Raw genomic sequence first — 22,120 nt, 5'->3', positions numbered from 1 at the left:
ATACTGGCCAGGATGTCAGGCAAGTGTATTTTTACTTACAAACTCCCTATTAAAACCAACAGAGTAGGGCCAACAATGAGCCCTTATGCCTGAGTCAGATGGACTCTCATTTGTCTGCAACGCGGCCAACACACCATTGCTGTGCACTTCCTCGAATAAGTCTACTACTTCGCGCGGGAGAGCACAACATTACCGGCCAAATTGATGAGTACGTCTTCAAATATCTGTCCGGTATAGGCCTGACTGAAATAAGTCATTGATGATACCGCTTTTGGTTAAGAATCAAGCTAAAGAATTATCCCCTTTTAGTCAAGAGGTAAGCTATAAATGGGGTCTACCCATTCCATTCAGACGTTTGCTTTCTATGAAAATATAATCACTCTGTTCCTCGCCCATCACATATGAACACATTCCAACGACTCAGCCATCTCCAGATGTATCTCCTTCTTCGCAGCAAGAACGTCAAGGCTTCTAATGTTATTCACCGAGCATACCTAGCTAGTCATGGCTATCACACCACACGCACTGCATCCTCAAATCTTGCCATCGCCTACAAACAAGAAAATGATCAGTATTCCGACGAGGATATACATGAAGAGGAGACTAGAAAGCCCGCACGTCCCATCTCGAGGTTTGATAAGCCTCTAGGTCAATTGAAGGATTTCCACCCAAATCCCGAAAAATTGACCAGAAAGCCCGCAGCTCCCATCTCGAGGTTTGATAAGCAGCCTCCAGGTCAATTCATGGATCTCTACTCAAATCCGGATAAGGTCCGTTTGCCAAGAAAGGCTTTTGCCGGGAGTAAAACAATGCCTTTCATTATGCATGTGAAGAGTGACATCCGAGTTCTGCTCGAACAGAATGCCCCATATCTTGACTGGAGGCCGTATCACGCAGCGGCCGAGGTTTTCGCTCCACGGCAGAATAACTACGTTCTTAATAACCACATCAATTGGTCAGTCACTGGTCTCTAAGTTGCTTCATCCACATGTGTCAATCCAATAACCAAGCCCTAAAGCTAACATCATATTAGGAATAACTTACCTTATGATCCCTACTTCAAACTAACCTTTCCTCAGCCGGAGATGCTCCGACCAGAAATGCTTCATTTGCTACTTGACAAGAAGATGAGCCGAATGGAGAAACAGGTTGCCGTCAAGGCTTACCAGGAGGGATTGAATGCACACCCGGCTGGGCAGCAGACCATGAATGTCCCAATGATGGATGGGAGAAAATTAGAAGGGATCCAGCACAAGTACAGAGAGACCATGCTCTTTTTTCCTGCGGAGGTCAGTATATCAAGTCTACCAAATTTTCGTGCAACCCTAGCTAACGTGTTGTCAATGTTTAGGCCCAAATATGCCATACAAATTGCTCTTATTGCTTTCGATGGCCACAATTTACCAGTGTTGGCGGACCAGACAGATTCAGTTCTCAACAAGCATCTGACCTGCTTGAATATATCAAGCGCCACAAAGACATCACAGATCTTCTCATCACGGGAGGTGATGCAATGGTTGCTAAAGCCGAGGCACTCTCCAAATACATCGACCCTTTGCTGAATAACCCAGAAACAGAGCATTTACAGACGATTAGATTTGGAACCAAATCTTTGGCGTTTTGGCCATACAAATTTACTGAAGACGACGATGCTGTTCCTATGCTTGAACTTTTCAAAAAAATTAAAGCTTCAAGAAAATGTGTTTCTATTCAAGCTCACTTCACCCATCCGATTGAGCTGAAGACCAAAGTTGTTCAAGAAGCCATTGCAAATATTCAAGCTACTGGCGCAATAATCCGAACACAATCTCCTATTGTTCGAGGAATAAATGATAGTACGGAATGTTGGACAGAGATGTTGAACCTTCAAACTCGACTTGGCCTTGCCCCATATTACATGTAAGTTGAAGCCGCTCTAAGCTCACTCTCAATTTTGAAGAATGCTAACTTCCATCTCCAAGGTTCATGGAGCGTGATACTGGAGCCAAGGAGTATTTCCAGGTTCCTATTCAGCGTGCCCTTGACATATTCCACAAAACGGTCAAGGCAGTGCCTGGAACCGCTAAGACTATTCGTGGGCCTGTTATGTCCGCAGGTCCTGGGAAGATACATATTCTTGGGACGTCCGAGGTTGGATCAGAGAAAGAAAAAGTTTTCGTGCTGAGATTCGTTCAAGCAAGAAACCCAGATTGGTGTGATGCCGACAAGGTCTTTTATGCAGAATACGATCCTGAGGCTTGCTGGTTGAGCGACCTCAAACCTGCTTCTGGTGAGAAGGAGTGGTTCTGGGAAGCAGAATATCGGGAAATGGAGAAGAACAATGATGGCGGCTCCAGTGGTCAGCGTCTCCAAAGTCAGAAGTGATCACATTTTCATTTCATATTCAGTACGGTGGAACTTCAGGCTGTTTGACAGGGATGGTATTTTACAGGCGTTTCTGGTAGGGTGGTATTCTGATTGTTTTTGGACCTCCAATCAAGAAAATCCTTTCTCGAAATGGCAGACATCGACCGTGTTGGGTCTGGTTCTTTGCCACATGATGCCCCTGAGATTACATCAAGCCAGCAACCCCGCAGCTTCTTGCTACCCCATACATTTACGCTTCACTGGCTTTTCTTACTTTTGCTGTCATCTGCTGAATCCTACAGCGGCTGACGGCTAGCTTTTCCACATGTTTGTTTATTGGCTATTTGTTTCTTTTTCTCGGCTTTTACCTGTCCTGCTATGGACCGTTGCTCTTAACTGTTGTATTATCCCCTCCTGCTGATTCTTATTTGGCGAGTTCGTGTGACTATGCATGGTATTCTGCATCAGGCACGTCATTCGTCCCAGCGCAATGGTTTTGGGTCCGGCGAGTGTAACTCTACTTGGGAAAGGACCCTTTGTTATCGAGACGTGCCGTCCCATGAACTCACATACTCCACGCCGTTTACTGCAGCATGTCCAATATCCGAAAACCAACACGCGACATCGGCTCCAGTTCCTCTAGCTTCTCATGTCGAACATCTTCTATTGAGAAAATGGAGGTTGCCGTCAAACCAACATGGCAGGTGCCTATTGCCATCAAGTTCTTATCGAGAGCTGGCGGCAGCAATCTCCCTTACGTTCTCGAGTTGGATGTTATTCACATTTGGCACCAATGGTAAGGACGCCACTTCAGCGGGTAAGGCTCCTCTTTTGGTTCTTCGACTTCGGACCATATCAGGACATTTCCTACTCTTTCTATCCTTCGCCTGACAGCAGTGGTGAAATAAAGAATTATTGCATGAACTCATTGGCACGGCAGATATTGTCTTTCTCAAATGATTTCTCCCTCTATCCATGTTAGCCATGATTAGACAGTCAATTAACAAAGCCATACAAAGTCATGATACAGCCAAAACTCACTCGACCCCGGACGCCACCTTCCTCCCAGAGCGACCCCGCATATGCACTGCACCTCCAATGAACGCCCGATGCAGTCGACCCATGTAGCACCATTCTAAGACGGCATGATTATTTGGAGGTGTCCTTAACCGCCTGGGACAACAAAGTCCATGTTGGTCATCCAATATTACTGCTGCTGCTGATGCGGATCCAGAAATTCTCATCCCGCTACAAATATAGTAGCAGCTTTTAAAAGCTGTCTCTTTTGGACACCTATCACAAATAGACTGTTGGCCTACTCGTATGATTATTTGTCCCCACGTGCTCATTCTTACGGCCAAGTAAAAGTCAAGAAGTAATATCTATCGTTTGTGATACGGCACACGACCTTGGCTGAGACTAATCATATTTCAGTGTTCTCAATATAGAGGGGCTTTTTCCGATATGCATGCGCTTTTTGGAGCTTGCAGCGGGGAAATTTATATGCTATTCACGTTCATGGCATCCTAGGCATTCCCATTTACATTGCTTGGGGACTTGAAGGCGTACACCATCGTGCCAAATTCCAGTGCACGTCGCGGAGACACTTCCGAAGCTTCCACCCTGGTTTCTCTTCATCTTTTGCCTTCTCAATCAACCGGAAACGTCTCGACTGTTTCCCCACATGTTGTGGCTGAATGTTCACCAGCGCTGAAAACAATGTCAAGATAAACTAAGGATAGCCTTGAATAGCTGTTAATTCTGTCAGCACTCTGTGCTTTAGTTTCTACATCGGCGATCCCGTCTATGCCGTGATCTCTGGTTACATTCTGGGGTGATAATCCCAGTCCATCACGTATCTCAACGTATACCGCTTGCCATAGACAAACACAAAAACAGCATTTGTATACGGCAGAGAGAGCTCACAAACTGATGTTGTGTGGCGTACACGTCACTTGTTCGTTGTTTGTCAGAGTAGGGTCGTAGGTACATCCTTGTTGCAGGGCGCTCGCACTTGCTGACATGTTCCGCACATCATGATCTACTTCGCGGTGAGTCTCCCGCGAAAACCATTGCAGCCCCCTGTACCACGAACACCTTGTTGCATGTACGGTACTTGAATACTTACGTGAGTGCGGGGTGAAGGATCGAGATCGCAGTTTGTGCTTCGCTCATTCTGAGAATGGATCCAATTGGTGTACCCCCACACGGTGACAACAAAGTGGGAGATAACCCTTGGAAGCACAAGACTTTGCGAGGCATACTATGTTGTGTTATAGTCCGATGCTCTTCTGTACCAACATTGTTCCGCATTCGCTCATCCTTCAAGAGCCAGGAGGCTGACAAACCATCTGCACGCGCTCATTCGTCACTGATGATCGTTGATCAACTACCAGAGCTGAAAATATTCGGCTTTTCAAACAAAATTTCTGTTAGAAATAGCAGGTAACATACAGAGATAGCCCATTTCATGGAGATGTGATCGTAGGGGACAGGTTTCGAACACTGAAGTCCACAGTGCTCACATTTTGGGTAATTGGATGTCTCTGTAATCTGCGGTTGATGAAGTCTTCAGCATCTTGGAATTACGGTGGGCGAATCAATTAGAAAGACTGAACTATCATGCGAAGGATGTTGGTGATGCTGCAGCTTCTTTTCCAGTATATGCAAGTTTTCGCTCATGAAATGTACTACGACTCTACTGTTCCAAAGTTCCAAACCCTAACGTCGGCCTTCAGCATTAAACTTCAAAAGTGATAAATCCCGATTGCTCCATCAGTCAAATTTGGTCTAAAAAATCTTAAAAGTAAAGAAATATCCTATCTAAAGTTGTTTTCCAAAATTTGCATGGCGAGACAACCAAAGCTCGCTTAATTCCAATCACGACCCCCTGAGACAGCCCCAAAGTTGTATACACTCCTTTCCTTGCCTACCAATTCAGGAATATGCAGCAGTATAGAGTTCAATATCGCTTCGTGCTTAATCCTAAGATATGAAGATGGTTGCAAGCCAATCAAAAAACGTCTTGCAAGGAATCAGTTAATCGCAAATACTTTGTTGAGCTGCAAAACGTCGGCGTATCTCACTTTCAAACAGTTTTTGTTGTTTAAAGGAATTGAAGGCCGGGTAATGAAGCACATGAGTTTGAGTGGAGTATGGCAAATCCACTTTGGAGCTCCAAATGGTTCTCAGCCATCACATGGGGTCGCACGCACTCCGAGTTAAGACCACACGGTGCATGCTTTCTCATGAGAAGCTCACTTTCTCCGATAACATGGCAAACGCATTCCAGAGTTCCCTTGCTGCTGTTATGCTACCATTTCATATCCCTGACAGACTGAAGAACCTGGGCTTCATTCAAGCGGATTGCGACGTCCGAAGCCCCGACTGATTTCTGGCCACCCACAACTTCATTGATCAGTCCACTTGAACAAAAAATATCTCCTTTCTCCTTTGCGCAGCGGATAATAGACCCAGCTGATTCTCTTTAGGGAGACCGAAGATCCTTGAGATCCACGGAACCCCAAGTAACACAGCAGTTTTTACCATTCTTCAGAACCACCTGGGGACCGTTCCAGCTTGCTGGACACCATCAGAATGAAGCTATGGGGAGCTTCCTATTGGCAAATGCTCTATTTCTCTATGTGTTATATTCAGTGCATTATCTCCGGCACAAGCCGGACTTGTAGGATTCTCCCCGAGAGGAAATCCAACAAGCTGGGAGCTGCAGGAAGGGTCGTTATCGGGCAGTTCTTCTGCAGCTGATCATTAGATTAGGCACCCGCACCCTTCATACTTTTGAATTGGTGCGCTTGAGACGAATCAACACCTCTCGTGGGCAATAAGGTAAGGAGGAACGCATCTCCAACGCCCATTCCACATGCGCACCAGCAGGAATGGACTGCTTCATGCAAGTCGGACCTCAAACCTGTTTGTCCCATTTCGTGGGACGATAATGCACAAGGTAATATGCAAAGTGGTCAAGATCCACGGTGTCTGTTGGTCAATTGCGTTTCTTCATTTCGGCAGCCGTGAAAATGAGAAACGACCAACACAGCGATCTCCTGCATTAAGTGGCAAGAAATCGTTGTTCCGAGAAGATACATAGACGATACAGCCTTCTGTGTTAAGTGACAAGTTCAAGTCTGTCGTGATTATTCAAGGTTCTATATTCCCAATGTTGCGCTGTTCGTTAGGCTCAGGTGATGCTCAAGTTCCCCTTGTTTACAGTGGATCTCGCTTGAATAGGGGGCTACTTCGCGACCATACAGCCTGCGGACTTCGACTCACACTCTCCAATGATGCTCAAATGATACACCAAGCCTGCAGAAATGAAGTCAGTGCTTTTGCAATCCCCTCGTAAGCGTTTCCAGCGCCAAAATTTGAAACTTTATGAAATCCGTTCAACATGCGCACGTTTGTGTCAGCGCTCTGAGCCTGACGGTCTCTTCAAGGCCAATGCTAAAACAAGATAGACGCTACTGCACACAAAAAGTTATTGCTCACGGATTATTTAACCTCCTTTTATGCAGATACGTCGCAAGAGCTTTCATTTCGGGGGAAGGTTTGAAAGAAGCATTTAGCACTAATGCTAAAGCGGGTTTCCCAGAGCCACGAACTCACCAGTCTATCCACTCGAGCACAATAATAATTGATTATCGAAATGGCTTCTCAAAATTGCTAAGCCGGTACCATCTTTACGAGAGGACTTGTGATCTTGGCGTTGGGTTCATGCACTCAAACTCGTGAAGCGATGGAAAGTCGATGCTCGCTATAAATCTGCAATCATTATCGAATACAGCCGGGCTTGTCTGCTTCATCTCCTGAATTCAATCGAAACGTAAACCTCCATTCAGTCATAACAGTCATTTAATTTCAATAAACTTTTAGTAAACTTTTAGACAACAACTTATTCCCACCTGCTCTACCCTGATGTGAGACGGTGCGTCGCCATGGAAAACGCAAGTAGAGATCGACAGACCTTGTTTACAAAACTCAATTGATGCACAATATATTAATCTTACAATTTGATGTAATCTCAGTAAAGAAGGTTTCTTTTACGCAACGCTAAATCTCATCTCCAAAAATGACGAAACATCCCATCATATCTACTCGAAAATTACAAAAAGAGTTCGCTCATAAAGAGCGTATCATTCATTGCAGTAAGACATATTTGAAGGCTCAAGGTCCTCCAAAATTAGATTATACTCCTTCCATCATCCACCCCCAGGAAGCACCCAACCCTCCAAACAGTACTTACACCTTAAAAATTGTTGTGGACTCAAACAGATGACGAGCAATTTTGTAAAGAGTCCTGAGTCGCACAATTTGTATTTCTGGCGGCGAAGGATCAGAGGCGGAATTTGAATTACCATACGAATTCGTGCTGGTATATGTTGGATTCGGAAATGCCCACTCCTTCTTCTTGTCTTTTTACCATATCTTTCATCTGTAAACTTGGCAGCTCGTAAAACGATGACTCGGAGAAGTTTTATCGTTTGCTGTATTTCAGCGTGGTAAGAGACTCATGTCAAGGTGTTGAAGGAAAACATTTTTAAATAACGTCAAAAGATTGAGGGGGCTTCTGATTGTATGGATATAAAGAAACATTTAAGGAGCATCACCAAAGATTTTCTGCTCAGACGATCAAAGCCACTCGAAGGCAAATGTGTATAACAAAACAAGATGTATGCAATTAACCAGTGAGCTTCTTTGTGGGCTGCATTATCACTGCATATCTACAATAACACACAATTGAAACTTTTCGTTGCCTCAAAGACATGGTAATCTTCATCCTCGATATACATTGCAGCAAAGCATTCACGCATCCAAACTTTACACATCATACTCCCCACCCTCCTTCTTCTTTCTCCAATACCCACCAGCAAACAAATATTTAAATCCCAACCAAGGCGTATTAACCGGACTCTCCGGCCCAGTGTACGCAAACACATCATACAAGAACCCACCAAATAGAACACCGCAAAACGGCGCCACCATTGGAACCCAAAAGTAATAATTACCTGCACTCCACACCTCTTTCGGATATCCCACAATATAACTCATGAGTCTGGGGCCAAAATCACGAGCAATGTTAATGGCGTAACCTGTTTCCCAACCAAAACACGCGCCGAGTCCGAAGATCAAGAATAGCAGCGCAAGTGGAAATAGTTGACCCGCGCCGGATTTTCCCATCGCGCCGGGGTTCGAATCGTCTTTTAGCGCGAAAATAACGAAGATGAGGATCGCGGATGCAATGAACTCGGAGAAAAATTGGCTTGTCTTCGTCATGAAAGCTGCCGGGTAAGTGCAAAATATTCCCGCGGTCGCAGTGGTAGAAGGAGGAACGGTACGGATTCCATCGCCTTCGAACTCGTTGATCGCGTTGATATAGTTGGCGTATACGACGCCCGAGGCGCAGAATCCGCCGAGAAGTTGCGCTATGGCATAGATGGGAAACCGTCGCCATGGAAGTCGGCGAAAGAGGCAGAAAGCCATCGTGATGGCGGGATTGAGGAAACCGCCGCTGTCACCTGCGACGTAAATTCCTAGCATAACTCCTAGACCCCAACTGGAAAGTGTTAGCAGAATTCACTGAAGACGTGAACTGTAACTTACCCCCAATTGATACTCTGATATGAACCGAAACCAGCCCCTCCTGGCGCGCTGGTCTGGCCTGTTGATAGCAGGACTTGCGCTACGCTTCCATTTCCAAAAAGAACCATGACAAATGTGCCAAAGAATTCCAAGAAAGGTTCCCGCATGACCGTTCGGACGGTACTCCATGTTAGGTGGTGATGAACCTCATGCCCTTCGAGAATTGGGGCATCCGCTTCTAATCCAAGGTGGGTGCGGATTGTCGAAATCGTACTTTCATGCTCCAGTTCTTGGTGAGTTTTCCTGGAAGTCATAGTATTTCCAGTATTTTTGGTTTGATTAGACTGCACAGTTTCCATGCTATGGAGGCGTCTTATACGGCTAGGTGGTGATAGAGTAGGACTTCGCGCATGTTCTCGATGCTCCACACGGCCATTGGTATCGTTTGAAGGTTTCGTGCCTGGGCCTGGGCCGACAATATCTGCCACTTTCTCTTGGTGTTGATCGTACGCGGTGTCTGATTTTTGTATGTCGTCGTGTGGATTGATCACACCAGGTCCAATGCCATATTTTCCTTCATCTTTCGAAGGCGGTTTCATCTCCGCCCAATCTTTTCGTTTTGGGCTTGAATTTTCCTCGGAATACGCGGTATCTGATGAGGAGGACATTTTGGTGTAATACAAGTTTGTTTGAGCAAAAATAATTTTATATGGTATTGAGTTAATCAACAGTGGAGAAATATGTCGGCTGTAGACGGCGAAATTGCAGTCATGAAAGACATTGGGCAAGTGATAGCTAAACGCCAAACAGTAAAATCTGATAGCGATAATAGAATTATGTCTGTACTATTGTAACTTTGAGAGGGATCGAAGTACATTTGTAGCTGCGATGTCGAGCTGCGGCAGATCGCGCGTCATCGTGCACTTCCCTTTCACGATGCCAAAGGCCCAAAGCTCATGGCACAGAAACTTATCCCAAATAGTACAGGTTACAACCGTTCAGCGGGAACCGGATACGATGTGGCGTAGTAGTAAGAGGTAAGACCGTTGAGTGGTACGGATCGTTATTGGCACAATCTACAAAACGGGCACTTGTCATGGCCGGAGAATGCGAGTGAGGGGTTTTCGGATATGAAGGCTGGAGAGGACTTGGTGCTCCGTAAAACAAAAATCGGCGCTCTCGGCGTGCTCAGGACTTTGTCCATATCTTCTGAGATTTGATTATTCAACATTAAATAGATATCGAAAAAATATCGACCTTTCCAGGCCATCCAACTCAAAATACCGTTCCCTTCATGGTAAGGATGCTGCTTGAGGAGGGAACTGTCCGGGGTAAAAGTGGCGGCGTCAGACCCAAATAATTGCGGGGTTGGAGGCGTGGAGAGCAGCAGTGGGGTGGTTCTTGCCCCAGCAAATTGCCGAACCTAGCAAAGATCAACATCTCACTCAACGACACTGCACCATAATATTGAAATCGATCGGCTTTCAAGTATCATCGTCGATGTATGTTCCCACGTGAAACCTACGAAGATGTTGGAACATGATCCTAAGCAGGGAGGAGGGCACGCGCGGCAAGTTGACTTTTGCCAAGTGTCGTCAAAAAGGAGCTTAGCTTCACAAAGGGCGACAAAATAGGTTCATGTGCAACTCCAAGCGACTTAGCGTGCGAGTCGAACTGTTGATAGCTTGAGGCTATCCGGTCTCTCGGGATATGGCGTCTAACCTCAGTTGGTGAATGCGCAGTTCATTCCACACCAAGAACGTAAGGCTGGCTTCTCATGTCTCAAGCTCAAGGATTGCTTTCTGCGGGTTTCAAGATGTCTTCTTCGAGGTCCAGTTCTTGCCAACTTCCCATGACTGCTGCATTTCGCTCATCGGGATCCCTTGCTCTGAGAGCCCCTCCAACCATAAAAGCTTCCCCAAGAGCTGAGAGCTCCATTCTGACATCTGTGACTGGCTTCCCTTTGAAGATGATTCGAAACTCGTGTTGAACACCGCCCTGCTCCAAAGACTCTTTGGTGAGATGCCCTTCCTTTACGGTCGGCGCTTGAACGTCCAATATCTCCAACTCTTTTAGCCAGGGGGCAAGAAGCGCTTCGCCAGTCATCTTGACAAAAGATTCTCTCAAGCACCACATAGCATAGAATCTCCGCATCTTCACATCGATCACCTTGCTCGTCTTGACATTGACTTCTTCCTCATGATCTCCTCTCTTGACGTTGACTGCAACTTCGCCACCTCTCCGCTGACATCTTGAAATCCTATCTTTCCCGTAACCCATAAACTCTCCTTCAATCCCCAAATCTGAGGGTAGTATTGGGCCAAGCTTCATGAAGCTGATTTCTGATTCTGAAAAGACCTCGCCATGAATATCAACCCAATCAAAAAATCCAGACTTCTGGATATACTCTGAATCTCTACTTTCCCGCTCATTCACACAGACAACATCAGTCCCGGTATCAACTTGATTCTTGAAGCCTACTGCGGCAATGAGGCTGACGATACCGGCTTGGTGGCTGACATTGAAATCAAACATCACGTGACTACCCATCGATGGAATTTTCGCCGGCGGTACGTAACATGGCTTGCCATTTGAAGTACGAGAAACCATCGCTTTTGACCAAGGTACGTTGCAGTACTTAGATATGACCAAATGTTTCAAGAGATGTGAAGCAAGTGACATCTTGGCATCACGGACATGATAATATTTCAAGACGCTAGCTTGCTCGGAGTCGGACAAGAGCGCTAGCGCTCGAGATGCCTAGTCTGATTAGATTGATACCAAAAATATTTTCCACTTCGGATATAAACCTACAACTGTTTTGAGTTCTGCTACTTCATCTTGTTTCTTCTCTTTCGCAGGAACAGGCCACAGAGGTCGCGTGTCGAGTATCCATTGAATGATTTTTGGGCTGTTATTCTCCATGGAATGATAAATGCAGAGCTGCGCTCCACAATTTATGAAAGCCTTATGATTCTGTGTAGTATTTCAACATTACAAAATCAAGCGTTGAAAGAAGGTGTCGGGTGGTTTAGATAACAGAGGATGTGGTTGTCAAAGTTTTAGCTTCCCGAGCCAAAACACGTCTCGGCCCGAGTCACGTGAGTTATCTTGCAGGTATCAAAACAAACATCTGCAATCTTCTCTGCGATCGGTTTTGATAGCTAATGACTTAATTTTCTGTCAGAAATATGAGTCTTTCTCTGAAGAAACAACTTTTTGTTTCGCAAAACATTTGCCTGGTGTTGTTACTAATGGGACAACAATTCCAGTCGCTGCAAAACGCGTATGGGTCAACGCGTTTTACAATATTGTTCACCACACAGTTGACCACATTAGATTGATATAGCGCAGCCTCTGAGTACCGAGTGTTGTGTCACTAGCAGGTACGATTGCGTCGGATGTTCCCGTTTCATTGATAAGGCGTTTGCTCTATTCAAGACTTCTTTTTTCATGCGGTTGAGCATTATTTCTGTGGGTATGTGACCCTTCTTGATAGAACACTTCCGGCGATGGTGGTTTGTGCTAACGTTAGTAGATTAGTGAAGGACAATCGCTTAAACTGATCAACAAAGCTTGTCTTGAAACCCAGACATAGTGTTCTTTTATATATATCAAGGGGAAAGTTAACGATGCTAATAATACCAATCAGGTAGATCGTCGACGTCAACCCACCCACAGCCGGATCCATATTTGTGCTCGCGAAGAAATGCCTTGTCTTCATAGAATTCCGAATAAAACAATCTTTCGGGATTGCGCCCGAGCCGTCTTCTTCGACGCCAGTCAGAACCAGCGCGGCGTGGGGACGGACCATACTTGGTCCAGCCCCCAACTTTGATGCGTAATCTAGTGAAAGCAAGACCTCGTTTCATTAAAACGAGGTTGGTCATGATATTGAGTGATGATTGCTGATCGATGTCTTCAAGGACGAGATCGGCGTTATGTTCTGTAAGCTTGCTTTGCACATATATCGTCAAATCATAAAGATTTCGGAAGCCAGCTATGATTTTCAGGAAGCTCATAGTCTGTCGAGTCCCACGTAACCATGTATTCCAGCCAAAACACAGCCAAGGGAAAAATTGCTTACTTCTTCTCCAACAACATTCACGCCTATGTTAAGCTTTGTTATACGGGTACACGAAAGTTGACACATTTCCAAATCACATAGAGTTATCGTTGGGAAAATGCCTGAACCCCCGAACCCAGTAACATCAAGGAGCTTTAGCATCTTTAGCGACTGACCTTGCTGGGCTATCAAAGGCATCGAGAACAGATTTAATTGACAACGGATATCCAAAACTTCGAAGTCGTCGCGGTATTCCAAAAGTTTCATTAGAAGGTGGGCGAAAGAATTTGGTGTGATGTCTTCGATAGGAAGAATGCCGCCTCGTTTCCTTTCCTCTTCCCAGCATGTGTTGTCAACACGTAGGCTTTTCAACTGTCCTAGATTCTCCGGTAAAACGCATTCAGAAAGTTACCAAGAAGATGCCATGCAATAGTAAGATCCTGGAGTTGGGAGAAATCCCATATCTGGCTCATGCTTTCTGGATTGTAATCCCATGAATATACTTCTGGAAATGTGAGGCGTTTGATAGGTGGAAGCCTACCTCGCCGGGGGTCGAATGGGCATGGAATGACGTTGTGTAGCCCGAAGTGGAAATTGACTCTCTCTATTCTGGTTGACGCAATCAAGAGATCCTGAAGATTATCAGACGGGCTTAAATCCCCAGAGTCTTCTACTCCGATCTCTACAATATTGGCAGCTAGCATATCTCTCATTGCGTAAGCGGCCCGTGGGGCTTCACGACGATACGCGAATTGGGAAATGATAAGTCCGACATTTGGCGAATGTTTGAATACCTTATTCAATTCAACATAAGTTGCCGACCGCCAGGGTTCTCTGATAACTTTTGGGCGGCTTGAGCCTTCTTCCCATCTTCAACAACGTCGTTAGAATCTGTATGATCTATCGCTTGACATTACTCACGTTATTGATTGGAGACGAGGGTAATTTATTAGAAACTGTGCTGAGAGCTCCCAATTGACAGTTGAGCTGACAATAACATGCCTGGCATGAAGCTGCATGTTTCTTATACCATTTTTGATGGTCGAGTCCAGGTCAAAGTCGGCCATGGTTAAATCGTCTCGAAGTTTGATATGGCGATACATAAACGGAATCACCATCTCATTCATCGTGCGAGACATAAGGCGAGTCTTGAAAAGACATTCTGGAGCTATGTTGTGAAGCTATTTGGTCAACAAAGTCTAACTTTATTGAAAGCGGACTCTGTACCTGTTCGACGATGCTGAGCAACACATCAGAGTTTAGATCGTACAGAAGCATAGTGGTTTGAATCTCGCTAGCACTGAATCTGACATTCAGTTCCTTACAAACGTCAACTAGAAAACGCAGTCGTCGATTTGGAGATATCTCGTGCACTTTTCTGAGGTCAATTCTGGATATCGACGTCTAGCTTCTCACCGCTTCGGGATGTAGATTACGCACTCCACTCCCCGTGGGCGAGAGCGCGGGGGTGGAGCAGCTGCAATTCCAGGGGTGATTCGCTTGAAAAGAACGCCTGATGCCCTGTGGTTAAAGCGGAAACGATGAGATTTCCTACAGCTTTGAAAAACACATTTACCAAAAAAAATGCTCAGAAAGAGACGGTTAGGTTACAAGTAAAAGTCAAGCCATCTTTTCAAAATTGTGCGATGAGATTGGGACAGGATTGCCAGATTTTGTCCCTTAAATCTAGGAACCTTGATCGTTCAGACTGAAATTTCATATTAAATGACAGTTTCAATAGCTGAATTCCACTGATCGTCAAGCAGCACAATTTTAAAAAGTTGTGGACTGACATTTTTCACTTCAAATTGGATCATTGAACTGACTTATCCTCAAAGCAACACCTTCCATTTCGAACAGGTTCGACTTCAGTCCTAACGGTTCAACCTCCTCAATCAATCTATTTGCCAGCAGCTGGGACGCAAAAGGTATTCGCAGTGAACACTCCTTGAGGATCATGCTTTGCCCTTTGATCGCGCAAGAACTTATACTTCTCCTCATTCTCGTGATAAGCGTACCAAACCTGAGAGAAATCATACTCCCCAAAAGAACCCCAAAGAACACGCATATCCTTGCTGCTGAAATTCCCTTGTGGTCCAAACACTTCCGTCTCGTTCTTTTCGCGCCATGCAAGAGCGGCGGCTTTCTTGTCTTTCTCGGGTAGATGGAAACAATCGAGTGTAGCGCACACAGTAGATTCTCTCCAGCTGTAAGAAGTGCCATTGTTTGCGTTTTTTCTGGTCATGGACTCGACGCCACCGAAGGGTTGGATTTGGGCGCAGATGAAGAGACCATTGTCTTTCGGTTGAACGACTTCTTCGATTCTCTCGGTGAGCCATTTGGCCCAGCCCGTTTCGGCAAGGTTCTTCTTGTCGCTCACGCGGGTTGATTTGACATAAGGCATAGGATATTCTCGAACTGAGTCGAGAATCCACCATTTGCTAGTCATTTGAGACATCGGTGTTGGCTTCAATGCCAAGTTGATGCTGATTGGAAGAGCGTCCTGCTTCAGTTCATTGAACCAAGCTGGATCATATTGGTCTGTAGGACTGAGCTTGACCCACTGAGCCCAGGCAAAGATCAGACGTGGCCACTTTGGCAAATCCTCGTCAATATTTGGAAGATTTTTGTCGCCATGATAGATGTCACGAAGTTGAGATCCTTTGGAGGGGAAGTGGGCTAAGAAATTGTTGCCAGAGCTGACAACACTGACACAAAGATCGTAGTTGCGTGGTACGGGCTTCTCTTTTTCGTCGGACATCTTGACAACAAAGTCGAGTAGGCGATTCAATGTTTCCTTGGAGTAGACATACATGCACTTCATTCCTGTCGACCCGTCATAATCTTCATCACGATAGATTTTGGTCGTGAAGTGGGTAACAACGCAAAAGTTTCCTGGACTTCCTCCAAGAATTGCTTTGAACAAAGCTGGGTCGTTGTGTTTGGAGATGGCTTTTGGCACGCCTTCGTGGTCAACAATTTCAATCTCAGTGACGTGATCACCAAGTAGACCAAAGCTACGACCGACTGTAGAAGAAAGTGTCAGCTATCTTAGGACATAAAACGAACATTTCTGAAAGATACTCACGTTGTCCATAACCTCCAGTCTGAACATGCCCACCAAGATGCACAGCAATACACTGTCCATGAGGAACAAAAATCTTGTTCTTGAACATATATGCCGAGAACTCCTTCAATGACCAACTGACACTAGTTCTAAGCAGTCCTTGCTTTCGGAGAAGTGTTCGGTCATCAGGACCTTGGAAAGTCTCCGACAAATCCAACTGAATGTTTGGAGCTGTAGCAGAAGAAGCTCCGCTGTACTGATGTCCTCCGGTTCTGATCGCAACAGCAACTCCCTGCTTTTTGGCATAGTCTAGAGTAGCAGCAATGTCCTCTCTGTTCTTGGGCTTGACGATGACTGCTGGAGAGGTGCGGTTTGCAGGGTAGGATGTGGTTGCATATTGGACAACTTCATTTTCGTAGAAGCCAAAGCCTCGGACGAAAACGTTTTCAGCGCCAATGGATTCAATGAGAATTTCGAGGTCGGTTGCAGTAGCCATGATGAATTGTCGATGGAGTTTAATGTTGGAAAATTTGATACTGGCTGTCAATGCTCTCCTTCGTATATATACGTTGGTGGTCTTTAAGATACGACAAGTCAAATGAATCGAAGTGCCTCGTCCTTCATCGGCAGCTGAGTCTCTACATTCTGCTGAGATGCATCATGCAATGGTTTCTCGGTCTAAGGAGAATTGTCTCACTCATCACCAAAGTCTCAGCTGCCGTCTTCAATTGTGCCAATAATCCTATATTTGCATGCACCTGAAATGCATCAGTTGATCAAAAGTATAAAAATGTCAAAACGAAAGCTGAGAATCTTTCACCGTCTCTGGCTAGTGGATTCAAAGCTTGAAGCTTCGATAGATCTCAATCCGAGTGAAGCCTAGCGGCTCTTGTATCACAAACTGTCTGCGAGTATTCTTTATCTGATATGATAAGTGAACCTTTAGATAGAGGCCCTTGAAGATATAATCCAAGGGCATGGGCGAGCTGGAAATTTTGACGTAAGTAGGAGAATTCTACAATATATTCCCCTAAGTCTTGTAATTTGTTACAATAATTCTGTTGAAGGTGTACGATCAGTATTTCCCTGGTCATTGCACAACATGCTGCCAAGGTGAATTAATCAACAACGCAGTATACTTGGACGCCGCCAGACTCAGCAGCTGAGAATTCCTACTTAGCGAGCGTTAGATTACCTCAACAATTTTTTCAATGTTGATACCTCGCATATGTTTGGAATAAAGTTCCTCGTTGTCGACTTTTCCAAGGCTGATCCAAGAAAGTCTCGCGGATGTTCCGTCACTATGCCGGTTTAAGCTTGCTCTGCTACACATCTCGTGAACTCCGGCGCCACATCTTGCGTTGTGTGAGCTGAGATTGCTTCTTCTGTTCTGCAGCTTGCGGGGTCCCGGAGTTTAACGAATTGTCGTTCGTTATGAGCGAGATGCTATCGAAATGGCACTGCGATGATCTTCACGGATCGTAATATATTCTGTGCAGATGAAACAGGCGCACCGGGACGTGCCGCTTGTTCAAAACTAGTCATCGTCGAACCAACACCCAATAGCTGAAGGGGACTCATAATGAGTGAACGTCGAAGTTTTCAAAGTTTCTCGCTTGGCTTTGAGAATCACACCGCAATTATGCTGTCTCGAGAGTGGGAAATAAAGACGGCTATGGGATAAAAATTTCAGCCATACTTCTATGCAAGTGCTCAGATCATGGAACCTGATTATTCATGGCTTGAATTAGCAGAAACGATTTTCGAGAAAATATGGCGCTTTTGTCCAGTTAACTCAACCTCGGAGATTGATTGGGTGCCGCGCTAGAACTCAGAAAGCTCAGTCACCTACTGTCATATACTCGTTTGGCTGTTCGACTGTTGAAGAGATCTGATGTATCATGCACGGAATCTGATATTACGTAACAACTCCTAGATTTACAACTTACTCCTTGCCGCATTATACTTCTTGAGATCCTTCGTCTCCTCCCTAATAGCAAGTTGATCCATAATCTCCTCACTGCCACCGCCTAAAATCAATTAGCGAACGCTTTTCAAAGACATTATATTCAGACTCACCAACAGCCATAACCCTCACGTCCCTCGAGATAGCCTCAACCCTACAGTAAATCAGCAAAATGCTTACCTTTCAAACAAAAACAAAACTTACCTTCCTCCTCTCCCACCCCTTGAATACCCTACCCCACCCATAACCTGCTGAGCTTCCCTAACACAAAACTCCAAACATCTTGTACTGACAACCTTCAACATCGCCGTCATTCCTCCAATCCTGACACCTCCACCCCTTCTATTCTCCTCAATCAACCAAGTCAACTGTTCCAAGAATGCCATCGCAGGTTCAATCACCCGTCCCATTACAACAAACTTCGCGCGAATAATGTCATTCTCAATCAATTTCTTCCCAAAAGTCTCGCGCGTACATGCGTACTGCCATGCATCCTCAACACACACTCTACTAAGCCGAATAGCTTGCGTCGCAATAGCTTTGCGCTCGGCATTGAAATTTGACATGATGACTTCGAAGCCGCGGTTTTCTTTGTGAAGCAGATTGGAAACGGGAACGTGGACGTCTTCGAACGTTATGAAGGTACTGCCCGAAGCTCCCACACCCGAGTTTTTCATCGGTCGTGTAGTCACGCCGGCGACTTTCAGCGGAATAACGAGAACAGACACTCCACCAGCACCAGGACCGCCGGTTCGGACGGCAGCGGTTACATAGTCGGCCCAGATTCCATTCGTGATCCATTTTTTGGAGCCATTTACGATGTAGTGATCTCCGTTACGGACGGCTGTTGTTTGGATATTTGCGACGTCCGAGCCGGCTTTTTATGTTAGCCTTTGGATACAAGAAGAGGGAGGAAGTACCATCAGGTTCTGTTATTCCTAGACAGAACCGCAAACTTCCGTTTGCCACGCTAGGGAGGAATTTGTCTTTTTGGGACTGAGTACCGAAATTTACGACTGGAGGGACGCCGATGCTGTTACCGCCTCCTAACCCCCATAGAACGCCTGTGAATCCCTGCAATACATCAATTTGGTGAACTCAAAAGAAGTTGCCGGAGGTGAGACGTACTACACGACTAATCTCATCTGTCAATATTAGTGTATGCCACGAATCCCAATCTTGAGCTTTGATATCGCCTGGTAAGCGGACATTTTCTAGGCCAGTCACACCGGCTAGATATCCGAGTTGGGCGTGTCTTTTGAATACCTGGTTGTATCAGTGTGAGATTCTTTTTTAACCACTCATATTAAGTGAGGGTATAAGTAAAGCATACTTCATCAGGGACTTTCCCACTTTCTTCCCATTCATATGCGAAAGGAATTATTTCTTCGTCGAAGTATCGACGGACTTCTTTTCGTAGATGACGGTGGGAATCATTGTAATGAGGAGTTTTGTCGCGCGAATACCAGAGGGGTTCTGCATATGGAATTGGGCTGCCGAAGGATGGCATTATTGTTTAATATTGAACTTGGGACGTGAGAGGTAGTTATGGTTAGAAGGAATAAGGGTGCGAGTTTTATTTAGGGAAATTATGAAGAATTGAGAAAGTACTAATTGAGAATTAGAAACACGTTCGGATTGTAAGCTGCCGGCTATTACTCAATATTGGACTGTGAGTTTATTAACAGTACGGTGTTGTCCATGTCGTAGCTCAAGGGAAGAGGAGTGACTGCCGTGCCTCGGCTGAGGGTAAAACATACTCGTGACGTCGATTGAGAATTTTAACGGACATTAGAGAGCTACTAGTTCAAACGTGCGATTAATGCTCTCCGCTCTCAAGAAGACAGCTCGACAAATCGTGCACATTGCACGGGCATTGGAAGGATGGAATCCGCCGAAATGGATGAGGATTCAGTGAGGTAAGTGGAGCTATTTTCAGAATGTGAATTTGACGGAATATCGTCGGGCCGCTAACTAAATATATTTATAATTCAACCTGTCGCTGAAGCATTGACATATCGTTCAACTGGAATCAATAGTCCACACCTTTGGTTTTTATGTAAACAATCTATGCAGAAGCTGTTTTCCTGAAATTTCAAGCCTTCCAAATCATCTGTAGATCCAAATATCGTGAAAAACAAGATCATTGGCTATCAGTAGCTTGGTCAGCCGGTTTTGCCTGACTGCCTTAGCGGGCTGGTGCCTGTACAAAAAAGTGAATCAGAACTACCTAGGTACCAACATGAATTATCGGCGCGTCATTTTCAGTATATAACACACCACAATTTTCTCATTTTCCTTCAAACTCGATCAACTTCTTCAACGCGAACGAGAAATTCAAAATGCCTCCAAAAGCGCAAACCACGACGAGGACTTCGAGACTGACAAAAGATGCTGGAGTGAAGAAACCAATCGCGCCATTGAAGGCAAAGGCGGCGCCTAACAAGGCGATTCCAAAGGCAAAGAAAGATGATGAGAAGAAGGCGGAAAACCCAGTTGTGGAAGAAAAAGAGTGTAAGTTCGCATATGTACAATGTTTTTACAATGACGTCTGTGTTTCGAAGACTGACTCTGAATTTGAAATCTAGCCATTGAACCCGCAGAAAAACCCGCAGAAAAGCCAAAACCAAATATCAGCAGAAAGCGCGCGAACTCAGCTACAGAGGAGGTCGCAAGGCCTGTGAAGAAAGCGAAATCGGAAGCTTCAATCAACACAGCTCCCACCCAGAAACTCGATGTTTACGTGTTCGGATCTGGGGATTCGGCAGAACTTGGACTTGGAGACGCGAAAAACGTTAAGCGCCCTAGACTCAATAAGTTTCTTGATGCTGCGACTGTCGGGGTTGTTCAAATCGCGGTGGGAGGAATGCACTGTGTCGCTTTGACGCACGACCAGAAGATCTTGACTTGGGGTGTAAACGATAACTACGCGCTCGGAAGAGATACTACTTGGGAAGCGCCAACTAAGGATGTGGACGCGGATGACAGCGATGAGGAAGAAGAGAGCGATCTCAACCCTAACGAGAGTAAACCTACCGCTATTCCTACGGAGGCTTTCGAATCCGGCACACGCTTTGCTCAGGTCGCGGCTACGAACAGTGCTAGTTTTGCGCTCACCACAGATGGACATGTGTATGGATGGGGTACTTTTATGGTAAGTTGTACCTGTCGTGTGTGACGAGCTTATGCTGACATATTTAGGGTAATGATGGTATCTTTGGCTTTTTCAAGAAAGATGGAGAGAAGCAGCCAAAGAAAGAGAGAGGACAATCTACACCTGCCCTCATCCCAGAATTGAAGAATATTAAGAGTTTAGCTGCTGGAGGCGATCACATTTTAGCCCTCGACCACAAAGGCAACATCTGGGCATGGGGAGCTGGAGAACAAGGGCAATTGGGCCACCGCGTCGCAGAGCGTCGACGTCTCGAGTACCTCGTGCCAAATTTGGTGGGTCTTCCCAAGAACAAGATGACCTATGTCGCCTCCGGTTCCTACAACGGATTCGCTATCGACAATAAGGGCAAAGTCTGGACTTGGGGTTTGAACAACTACGGGCAAGCAGGTGTTACAAGCGGCGCAGGCACAGATAATGCCCTAGTCCAAAGGCCAAGCAAGATTAAAAGTCTTGAAGGGTATGCTATCAAGGGCATTGAAGGTGGAAGTCATCACTCTATCGCATTCACAGAGGACGGAACCACACTAGTCTGGGGACGATGCGACGATGGACAGAGCGGAATTGATTTGGACAAGATTCCAGAAGACGATATCATTTTCGACGCTAGGGAAAAGCCTCGAATCCTTGTGAAGCCAACTGCGGTCCCTGGAATCAAATCCGTCGCCGTCGCAGCTGGTATCGACAACTGTATTGCTGTTACGATGGAAGGTCAAGCATACTCCTGGGGTTTTTCTGAGAGTTACAGAACTGGACAGGGTACCACGGATTCTATCAAAGAGGCGACCTTGATCGATAACACTGCTACGAGAGGAAAGAAGCTTACCTTTGCGGGTTGTGGAGGACAGTTCAGTGTTCTCGCTGGGCCGATGTCGACTTGAACTGGGCGGCAAACAAATTGGATTT

The 22,120-nt window shown here is 45.5% G+C and overlaps 8 protein-coding genes across 8 annotated transcripts; 2 read left to right on the top strand and 6 right to left on the bottom strand.

Annotated features, from left to right (window-relative positions):
* Window positions 1–401: 401 nt before the first annotated feature.
* GLAREA_12035 (Radical SAM enzyme) lies at window positions 402–2,364 on the top strand (the record flags this gene model as incomplete). Its single annotated transcript, XM_008082817.1, has 4 exons — window positions 402–955; window positions 1,034–1,289; window positions 1,352–1,899; window positions 1,962–2,364. 4 exons carry the CDS (start codon window positions 402–404, stop codon window positions 2,362–2,364), a joined length of 1,761 nt encoding a protein of 586 aa, XP_008081008.1.
* A 5,817-nt stretch (window positions 2,365–8,181) lies between these two features.
* Window positions 8,182–9,611, bottom strand: GLAREA_12034 (Aquaporin-like protein; the record flags this gene model as incomplete). The annotated part of the gene is made up of 2 exons (XM_008082816.1): window positions 8,182–8,917; window positions 8,965–9,611. 2 exons carry the CDS (start codon window positions 9,609–9,611, stop codon window positions 8,182–8,184), a joined length of 1,383 nt encoding a protein of 460 aa, XP_008081007.1.
* Window positions 9,612–10,731: 1,120 nt separating this feature from the next.
* GLAREA_12033 (4'-phosphopantetheinyl transferase) lies at window positions 10,732–11,868 on the bottom strand (the record flags this gene model as incomplete). Its single annotated transcript, XM_008082815.1, has 2 exons — window positions 10,732–11,703; window positions 11,758–11,868. The coding sequence occupies 2 exons, from the start codon at window positions 11,866–11,868 to the stop codon at window positions 10,732–10,734; spliced, it is 1,083 nt and encodes a 360-aa protein (XP_008081006.1).
* A 710-nt stretch (window positions 11,869–12,578) lies between these two features.
* GLAREA_12032 (uncharacterized protein) lies at window positions 12,579–12,965 on the bottom strand (the record flags this gene model as incomplete). Its single annotated transcript, XM_008082814.1, has 1 exon — window positions 12,579–12,965. The coding sequence occupies one exon, from the start codon at window positions 12,963–12,965 to the stop codon at window positions 12,579–12,581; it is 387 nt and encodes a 128-aa protein (XP_008081005.1).
* Window positions 12,966–13,386: 421 nt separating this feature from the next.
* Window positions 13,387–14,076, bottom strand: GLAREA_12031 (uncharacterized protein; the record flags this gene model as incomplete). Its single annotated transcript, XM_008082813.1, has 2 exons — window positions 13,387–13,879; window positions 13,931–14,076. 2 exons carry the CDS (start codon window positions 14,074–14,076, stop codon window positions 13,387–13,389), a joined length of 639 nt encoding a protein of 212 aa, XP_008081004.1.
* An 833-nt stretch (window positions 14,077–14,909) lies between these two features.
* GLAREA_12030 (FAD-binding protein) lies at window positions 14,910–16,572 on the bottom strand (the record flags this gene model as incomplete). The annotated part of the gene is made up of 2 exons (XM_008082812.1): window positions 14,910–16,036; window positions 16,098–16,572. The coding sequence occupies 2 exons, from the start codon at window positions 16,570–16,572 to the stop codon at window positions 14,910–14,912; spliced, it is 1,602 nt and encodes a 533-aa protein (XP_008081003.1).
* A 1,442-nt stretch (window positions 16,573–18,014) lies between these two features.
* Window positions 18,015–19,552, bottom strand: GLAREA_12029 (Acyl-CoA dehydrogenase NM; the record flags this gene model as incomplete). The annotated part of the gene is made up of 6 exons (XM_008082811.1): window positions 18,015–18,106; window positions 18,156–18,196; window positions 18,247–18,919; window positions 18,963–19,116; window positions 19,171–19,308; window positions 19,376–19,552. The coding sequence occupies 6 exons, from the start codon at window positions 19,550–19,552 to the stop codon at window positions 18,015–18,017; spliced, it is 1,275 nt and encodes a 424-aa protein (XP_008081002.1).
* Window positions 19,553–20,384: 832 nt separating this feature from the next.
* Window positions 20,385–22,095, top strand: GLAREA_12028 (RCC1/BLIP-II; the record flags this gene model as incomplete). Its single annotated transcript, XM_008082810.1, has 3 exons — window positions 20,385–20,556; window positions 20,631–21,196; window positions 21,244–22,095. 3 exons carry the CDS (start codon window positions 20,385–20,387, stop codon window positions 22,093–22,095), a joined length of 1,590 nt encoding a protein of 529 aa, XP_008081001.1.
* Window positions 22,096–22,120: the final 25 nt, after the last annotated feature.

The sequence above is a fragment of the Glarea lozoyensis genome, assembly GCF_000409485.1.
Source record: "Glarea lozoyensis ATCC 20868 chromosome Unknown GLAREA17, whole genome shotgun sequence".
Taxonomy (NCBI): domain Eukaryota; kingdom Fungi; phylum Ascomycota; class Leotiomycetes; order Helotiales; family Helotiaceae; genus Glarea; species Glarea lozoyensis.
This window is presented reverse-complemented; position numbering and strand designations above follow the sequence as displayed.